This window comes from Somniosus microcephalus, chromosome 13 (assembly GCF_052327205.1).
Source record: "Somniosus microcephalus isolate GS21.2 chromosome 13, FLI_Smic_1.0, whole genome shotgun sequence".
In the NCBI taxonomy this organism is placed as follows: Eukaryota; Metazoa; Chordata; class Chondrichthyes; order Squaliformes; family Somniosidae; genus Somniosus; species Somniosus microcephalus.
Window position 1 is genome coordinate 102,795,947 of NC_140999.1, and position 9,103 is coordinate 102,805,049.

The 9,103-nt window shown below is 47.7% G+C and overlaps 1 protein-coding gene across 1 annotated transcript in view; it reads left to right on the forward strand.

Moving 5' to 3' along the window:
* The window catches only part of LOC147108506 (RNA-binding protein 38-like), a 99,435-nt gene extending 96,228 nt beyond the window's left edge, over positions 1-3,207 (forward strand). The window contains exon 4 of the mRNA XM_086005158.1: positions 657-3,207. Within this exon, the coding sequence (XP_085861284.1) occupies positions 657-948 (292 nt within the window). The 3' untranslated portion in view covers positions 949-3,207. The remainder of the gene's footprint in view (positions 1-656) is intronic.
* The last annotated feature ends 5,896 nt before the right edge of the window (positions 3,208-9,103 follow it).

Here is a 9,103-nt window from a genome sequence, read left to right on the forward strand (position 1 = left end):
CTGAATTTAGTGAGTGGGGCGGGACTTCTGCGCCTGGCGCAAAATGTCCCACCTCCCAGATGTTACCGCCCCCAAACGGGTCGATACGCAATTTCTCCTCTTACCTATACCTAGGTGTCAGCCATGGCTCTTGTATCACTCTCCTCTGAATCAGGAGGTCGAGGGTTCGCGGCCCACTCCCAGAGACTTGAGCATAAAATTTAGGCTGACACTCCAGTGCAGTACTGAGGGGGTGCTGCACTGTCAGAGGTGCCGTCTTTCTGATGAGCCGTTAAACCGAGGCCCCGTCTGCCCCCTCAGGTGGACGTAAAAGATCGCACAGCACTATTTCAAAGCAAAGCGTAGTATTCTCTGTGTCCTGGCCGACATTTATCCCTCAATCATCATCACTTAAATAAAACGGATTATCTGGTCATTATCACATTGCTGTTTGTGGGAGCTTGCTGTGCACAAATTGGCTGCCGCGTTTCCTACATTACAACAGTGAGTACACTTCAAAAGTATTTCATGGACTGTAAAGCGCTTTGTGACGTCTGAGGTTGTGAAAGGTGCTATAGAAATGCAAGTCTTTCTATTATTCCTTTTTCTTTCCTTCCATCTGTTCTTCCATTGCCTTGTATATAAGTTTTATAACTTTGTACCCTTCTGTTTTGCAGGCTCACCGCCCAGTACCTTTACCCACAGGCCATTGTACAGCCTGGAGTCGTCCTCCCAACCCAGCTGCAGTCGATGACCTCTCCTTTCATTGACTATACCGCTTCTGCCGCCTATGCACAGTACGCCGCCTACGATCAGTACCCGTACGCCGCCTCGCCCGCTGCGAGTTATCTTGGATTCGGCTACTCTGCTCTCCAGCAGCCAGTGGCGGGTGGGAGTCCTGCTGCCGCTGCCACCACAGCTTTCGTTCAGTATCCCCCGCAACCACTGCAACCTGACCGCATGCAGTAAAGGAAACGGAGGGAGGGAAGGAGGATACAAAACAAAGGACCTCGCACTATCCACTCGGGACTGTGATTCTAAGGTGGAAAGACACGCAAGCGATTAATAGGATATTGCTGTCAGATCTCTTCGAACGGGTGAATATGGAGAGCTGTTTGAAGTATTAACAAGGGCAGACGGGAACGCCGGGGGCCTGGGCTCCTCGAAGACGGGTCATCCCTTTCAGCTTATCCGCTGGAAAGAAGTGCCTCCTAACTGAAACCGAACATTAATCATGAGCCAGGAAAGCAGATGTCTGTCTTTGTCTCTCTCTCCCTCTCTGTCTTTGTCTCTCTCTCCCTCTCTGTCTTTGTCTCTGTCTTTGTCTCTCTCTGTCTTTGTCTCTCTCTGTCTTTGTCTCTCTGTCTCTCTTTCTCTCTTTTTCTCTCTCTCTCTCTCTCTCTCTCTGTCTTTGTCTCTCTCATTCAGTCTTTGTCTCTGTGTCTTTCTCTCTCTGTTTCTGTGTCTTTCTCTGTTTTCTCTCTCGCTCTGTCTTTCTCTGTCTGTCTTTCTTTCTCTCTCTGACTCTCTTTCTCTGTCTGTGTCCCTGTATGACTCTCTTTCTGTCTCTGTTCCTGTGTGACACACTCTCTCTTTTTCTGTGTGTCCCTGTGTCACTCTCTCTCTCCCTCTCTCTCTTTGTCTGTGTCCCTGTGTCACTCTCTCTCTCCCTCTTTCTCTTTCTGTCTGTGTGACTCTCTCTTTCTGACTGTGTCCCTGTGTCACTCTCTCTCTCTCCCTCTTTCTGTCTGTGTCCCTGTGTGACTCTCTCTCTCCCTCTCTCTCTTTCTGTCTGTGTCCCTGTGTGACTCTCTCTCTCCCTCTCTCTCTTTCTGTCTGTGTCCCTGTGTCACTCTCTCTCTCCCTCTTTCTCTTTCTGTCTGTGTCCCTGTGTGACTCTCTCTCTCCCTCTCTTTCTGTCTGTGTCCCTGTGTGACTCTCTCTCTCCCTCTCTCTCTTTCTGTCTGTGTCCCTGTGTCACTCTCTCTCTCCCTCTTTCTCTTTCTGTCTGTGTCCCTGTGTGACTCTCTCTCTCCCTCTCTTTCTGTCTGTGTCCCTGTGTCACTCTCTCTCTCCCTCTTTCTCTTTCTGTCTGTGTCCCTCTCTCTCTCTTTCAGTCTGTGTCCCTGTGTGACTCTCTCTCTCCCTCTCTTTCTGTCTGTGTCCCTGTGTGACTCTCTCTCTCCCTCTCTCTCTTTCTGTCTGTGTCCCTGTGTCACTCTCTCTCTCTCCCTCTTTCTCTTTCTGTCTGTGTCCCTGTGTCACTCTCTCTCTCCCTCTTTCTCTTTCTGTCTGTGTCCCTCTCTCTTTCAGTCTGTGTCCCTGTGTGACTCTCTCTCCCTCTTTTTGTCTGTGTCCCTGTGTGACTCTCAATGTCCGCCCCGCTCCTTCCCCCAATTACATAATGTATTCTCCCCCCTCATCCCCACCTCTTAGAATGAAGAGTAGCAGATTGTTTATTGTAAGGTACGAACTGCAGCAGACACGATGCAGGGAGATAAAAGAACACACACAAAACGCTATTTTTGTTGTATAAAAACTTTTATTATTTATCAATGCCTTACAGAGAAAAAAATTGTGACTACTTTTTAATATTTATTGCGATGAGCTGTGAATCGCAACTGGGGAAAGAGAAAAAAAAAGGTTAGTTGTTCAGCTACCAGTGTATAAATTATTGTAATAGATTATAAATTAATAGGTTGCTAATTAATTTCAATATGCAAAAAAAAACTTTGGAAGGGAAGCAATATTTCTGTAGTCAGAACACTGTTCTATTTTCTTAATTTTGTAATTAATCTTAAGATCATCTCAACTTGGGTATATATTTTTAAAAAAAAAGCTTTTATATAAGCTTCTGTATATGAACAGGACAGTAATTTTTACCGATTTAATGATGCAGTATTCATCTCGCGTTCTATTCGATTCCCTGTAATGTACTGGAACATCCTATTTGTAAAAAGGCCTGCTATGTTGAGAGGCAAACTGACTACTCGTCTGATAGATTTGGATACCAAACATTTTATACCCAGCTGAAATGAATGAGAAGTTTTAAGTTATAAATGCAACTTTTTTAATAATTTTTAAAAAAAAAAAAGTTTAAAAAGAAAAGCAAAAGTGTTTTAGGCTCAAAGCTACAATGATATATAATGGCATTCCTATCGGACTGTAGCTGGCACTGGGAAAAATGTTTTCAATATTCTATTAAAGGAGTATACATGTCAACTGAAAGCTGGCCGTTCTCTTGCTCGTTCCGTGCTCGCACTGAGGTGGTTTGTCTCTAATTGGGAGGTTGAACAGTACACTGAGGTACCACTGCCTGCCGTTGTGATGCTGGAGGGAGGGCTGCAGGTTAGATGTGTTCCCTCCCCTCTCAGCGGTGCCAATCTAGACAACACTGCTGGGGGTGTGGGGAAGGGCAAATGAGAAGCCGCCCTGGTACCTGCTGCGAGGAGAGTGGATGGATTATCGGTGGTAGAGTCTGCCCAGCTCAACCTTGCTCCAGTGACTTAGGGGAGGTCCAGGTAGAGATTGGCTGCTCATTGCTGCAGCTTGCGGGTCCTTGTGTGGCAATGAAACTGTGCTTTTAGTTAAACTCCCAATCCCACTTCAAAGCATGTCTTGCAATGATCGTTGTTGCATTCACACTTGTCTTCAACCTCTTGGCAGCTCCAAATCCTGGGGAGCTAGCCAGCGAGCCCAGTCTCGCAGCTGTGCAGAAAGCGTGTGTGCACTAAGGGACTGTGAATGCTGGACTGTTTGGGGGAGTTCTTGGTGCAGTGATGCCACTGGCAGATTACAAAGGCACAACTGGGAACTACACCCAAGGTTGTTGTATCTACATGTTCTAAATCACAACTGCTTCAGACAGGCCACAGTGAATAGAAACCATTTGATTGATCAATGGTCAAAAGAATTCCTTCCAAATGGGTATCTATAAACTCTTTAAGATACCCAACATCTTCCCCTTTCTATGTTCTTGCTAGATGCTCATTGGGAACCAATTGTGTGGTCCAGGCTTCCTTTCAGGGGTTTATATAGTGCTGCATGCCAACAGAGTAATGATTCCCTCAGATGTAGTCACAGGAGGAAATGTCCTTCAAGAAGCTTTCAGTGGCTGCATGCTGAACAAGGTTGAAAGGCAGCCTCATCCATCCCAGGATTAATGTCTTCCAGAAGCCATTCTTACCCTTCAAAGTTCTGTGTCCACTACGTGATCCTACCCAAAAGCAGGACAGGCTCCTAAATCTCATCCTAATAATGAACATAAGAGTTTTCTAAGAACAGGAAGAGATTATTTATATCTAATGTCAAGAGTCAGCTGTGGCTCAGTGGGTAGCACTGTCACCTCTGAGTCAGAAGGCTGTGGGTTCAAGACCCACTCCAGAGACTTGAGCACATAATCTACTCTGATGCTCCAGTGCAGTGCTGAGGGAGTGCTGCACTGTCAGAGGTGCCGTCTTTCGGATGAGATGTTAAACCGAGGCCCCGTCTGCTCTCTCAGGTGGACACAAAAGATCCCATGGCCACTATTTCGAAGAAGAGCAAGGAGTTGTCCCCGGTATCCTGGTCAATACTTATCATTCAACCAAATTCACTAAAAAAGATTATCTGGTAATTATCACATTGCTGTTTGCGGGAACTTGCTGTGCACAAATTGGCTGCCGCGTTTCCTACATTACAACAGTGATTCCACTTCAAAAGTACTTCATTGGCTGTAAAATTTCAGGCAGGTGGCCTTTTTCCACCTGCTCAAAAGAACAGGTTAAAGTGGGAGCTGGCGGGACCCGGGGAACATGGGCAGGTTAGTCACCCGCCCGTTTTCCGCTAGGCAAATGGATTTAAAATCGCCCCCAGGGTTTGTGATATTGCCAGGAGCAAGCAGTATGACCAAACTTCACTTTCTGTTACCCCTCTCCCCCGCCTCCCAAACCGGGTTCTCTCTGAAATCTCTAAAGCCATCGCACTTCATTTATTTTTTTATTGACATTCTGATTTTTTGGGGGGATTCTCCTGATCGGGCGCTGATGGAAGGTCACGTGAACGGAGTTGCCGCCAAAGTTACGCCAACCTATCGGGAGGACCTCTTTCCCGTGCCCTCCGCCCCCCCCGAACCCAAGGAAATTCCTAGCATTTACCTCAGCTTGTCCTGGGGGGGCACGGGGTATATCTGAAGTCCTCGTCAATGTTTTTGTTTGGAAATGAAGAGTGCTGGGCTCTGTCGAGACATTGGGCTGGATTTTGTCAATGGGGAGCTTTTGGAGGCGGGACTCCCACTTGTTGGGTTTTAGTCCCGCCTCCATCAACTTGTGGCCAACCCCCACGGTATTTTCCCTTGATTGACCTTGTTAAGCCCGCCCAGCAGGCTTAGCAGGCCAATTAAGGGAAAGCCAGTTAGAGGTGACGTCAGCGAGTGCCGTTTCATCTGTCAAGAGCTTTTGACAGATGAAATGTCATCGTTTGATGGCTCTGTGAAGCTGTCAAACACTGACAATCTGTCTTCTAAGTTGTGTCTTTACTCAAGACTCAATTAGAAAGCCTTCCTGGCCAGAAAGCAGAAGGCTGCAGCTTTTCACAGTTCAGCGGCCATTCTGCTTTCTGTGCCAGTGAGCTGAGGGACTCCCGAGACCTGAAGGGAGGAAGTCTGCAGGAAGAAGTAAAGGTAAGTAAAACTTATTAAAACACTTTACACATACCTCACACACTTGCCTCTGCACACATGCACCCATTACTCACCTGCATACCGGACATCTCGGCCCCTCTGACCCCCGCAGATTGACGGCCTGCCTCGCTGACTCTGGCAAAGTTAGGAGCTGTCGGGAAGCCCACACTTCAGGGCTCAAAATAGGGATTGGCCAAAAAACTGCCTGTTAACAGGCAGTTAATTGGCATTAATCCCCTTCCTGCCTCGAGGAGGCGGGATCCGGCACGGGTCGGCTAACTGCCTCCTGGCAAGATGGCATGGAGTCGGGTTGGGCACCCGCCCCCAAATTCTGCCATTTTCCCGGCAGTCCTGCCTCCAAACCCGCCTCCCCAGGGCTGGCAAAATCCAGCCCATTGTGTGCTATTTCAGATGCTGCTTGGCTTCAGTACTTTGTACTTCATTGGGTTTACAGCAGATGAGCCAGGGACCCACTTTCTCCTCTGGACCCAGTTTCTTTATTTTAAAAACCATCAAGTCGAGTGATATCGATGCTGGGGAATATTAAGTTTTCCCGGTGTCCGTGCTAAGTAAGCACTCCCAGGTCAGGTACAGCACAGCCGGAGGCAACGTAAATCAGCCTCGACTCTGCCCAACAATGAACAGAACTTTCAACTTCAACGGGGGTGTGAAGCTGACTGTGTCAGATAGGCCGCCCGTTACACACTCCGCCTGATTTTCTTTCCCACAGTGGGAAAGCCAGTCAGGGCGGGGTGTCCTAACGGGCGGCCAATCCCACACTGCCGTTACAGTTGAAAGTTCTGCCCAGTATGCCTCAACCCCCACCTTCAAAAAAGCACCTCTTTCTGCACCAATGTGACACGTTTTTTTTTGCCATTTTCAAACTTGTGGCCTTCATTCACGCTAATTACAAATTCACGCAGTTTTGTGCTGTAGCCCATTCCCTCTAGGAACGGGCTCGAAACTGTGCAAGCTCACTTCACAAAGGTCTCTTCTAGTAAGCACAGGGAGGAGACTTTGGCAGCATCTTTCTGGGCTGTATTTGAACCCAGTCTCCACAGAGTTGAAACCCACTGCCATCTAGTTCCTAGACTTGTTTTTTGTTGAGTTGAAGATTGTTCCACCTTGTTCCAACTCCTCACTGTGGGATTAGGTTTGCATTTCCTGTTATCCTGCTCCATCAATGTCGCCGACCTTGCCCAAGTGTCAGTCTTCACGTGTGAGTCTCGAGGGAAGGGACAGGAGGCTGTTTATTTTCCTCTCTGCCCAATCATAGGAACGGGAGTAGGCCATTCAGCTTCTCGAGCCTATTCCACCATTCAGTGGCTGATTTGCATCAACTCCATTTACCCGCCTTTGCTCCATATCCCTTGATACCCTTACCCAACAAAAAGCTATCGATCTCAGCCTTGAAAGCTCCAGTTGATCCCTGGCATCCACAGGCTTTTGGGAAAGGGAATTCCAGTTTTCTACTACCCATTGTGTGAAAAAGTGTTTCCTGATTTCACTCCTTAATGTCTAGCTCTAATTTTAAGATTATGCCCCCTTGTTCTGGATTCCCCCACCAGAGGAAATAGTTTCTCTGTTTTAACCCTATCGAATCCTTTTAACAATTTAAATACCTCGATCAGATCACCCCTCAATCTTAATACAAGCCAAGTTTATGCAACCTGTCCTCATAATTTAACGCTCTGAGCCCTGGTAACATTCTGGAGAATCTGACACCGAGTGCGTAGGCAAACGCGGCAGCAACATCCCATAAACAGCAATGTGGTGAAATGATTATGTTGTTGGTGATGGGCTGAATGTTGGCCAGGATATCAGGAGAATTTGCCGTTCATTGAGTAATAGAGTTGTGAACACCTGCCCGAGCCACAGAAACAGGCAGACAAGGACTCGGGTTTTAATATCCCATCTGAAGGACTTCCCCTCCAGCAACGCATCGTTCTCAGTGCTGCACGACAGTGTCAGCTTAGATTAACTGCTGCAGTGGGGCTTACCCCCACACCTTTCTGACCCAGAATATTGAGTGCTGGCACTGACACTAGGTTAGCAGAAAGTTTACACACATGCTTGGCATCCAATATCTCTCTGGACTGTGACTCAGCCCCACTAGAACACTACCAGAAACTAACACTAACTCCAATCTTCACCCCACCACCCCGCACGACCAAGGGTATTAATGGGTTACGGAACCAAGGCAGGCAGATAGAGCTAAGATACAGATCAGCCATGATCTAATTGAATGGCGGAACAGGCTTGAGGGGCTGAATGGCCTCCTCCTGTTCCTATGTTCTAGGACCAATAGACCAATGTGTTCTCTGCCCCAGAGCGCCAAGACTTATCAATAAATTCACTCTCGAGTGAGCAACAGTTCCACAGGGGCCTTCAGCCCCAAGTATCAACCTCGGTATTGGATGCCAGCCTCTACCCCACTTACCAAGATATGTACTTGGACCCATCATTGGGCCAACCTTCTCTGGGAGCACCCGGTACCAACTACAATTGTCTCTCTCTTCATTACAACTACTCCTTTCAGAAGCCCTGGCTGTGGCTGAGTCTGTCGTGTGGTTTGTTTAAAACTTTCCAACAATCAGACTGGTTGGTATAACCAAACATAAAGGATCCGGATTTGTTTAATTGATGGTTAGCTCTTAACTGTTACACATTCAGGGCAGTATTTACCTGCTCCGATTCAGTGACGTTGGTCACTTCTGTACAAGGATCACATGTCCGTTCCAGAGCCGACTCCCACGGCCCAATATCTACTTGTACAACAACAACTTGCATTTACACAGCGCCTTTAATGTAGTAAAATGTCCCGTGGCACTTCACAGGAGCATAATCAAACAAAAATTGACTATAAGCCACATGAGATATTACTATAGGTGACCAAAAGTGTCTTAAAGGAGGAGAGGGAGGTGAAGAGCTTTAGGGAGGGATTCTGTAGCTTAGGGCCCAGGTAGCTGAAGGCACGGCCACCAAAGGTGCAGCGAAGGAAATCAGGGATGCAAAAGAGGCCAGAGTTGGAGGAGCGCAGAAATCTGAGGTTTGTAGGGCTGGAGGAGGTTAGAGATGGGGAGCGGCAAGGCCATGGAGAGATTTGAACACGGGATGAGAATTTTAAAATCGATGCGTTGCCGGACCTGAAGCCAATGTAGGTCAGCGAGCACAGGGGTGATGGGTGAATGGGACTTGGTGCGAGTTAGGATACAGGCTGCAAAGTTTTGGATGAGCTCAAGTTTACGGAGTGTGGAAGGTTGCAGGCTGGCCAGGAGAGCACTGGAATAGTCAAGTCTAGAGGTAACTAAAGGCATGGATGAGGGCAGCAGATGAGCTGAGATGGGCGATGTTACGGAGGTGGAAGTGGGCGGTCTTCGTGATGGTGGGGAAATGGGGTCGGAAACTCATCTCGGGGTCAAATAGGACGTCAAGGTTGCAAACAGTCTGGTTCAGCCGCAGACA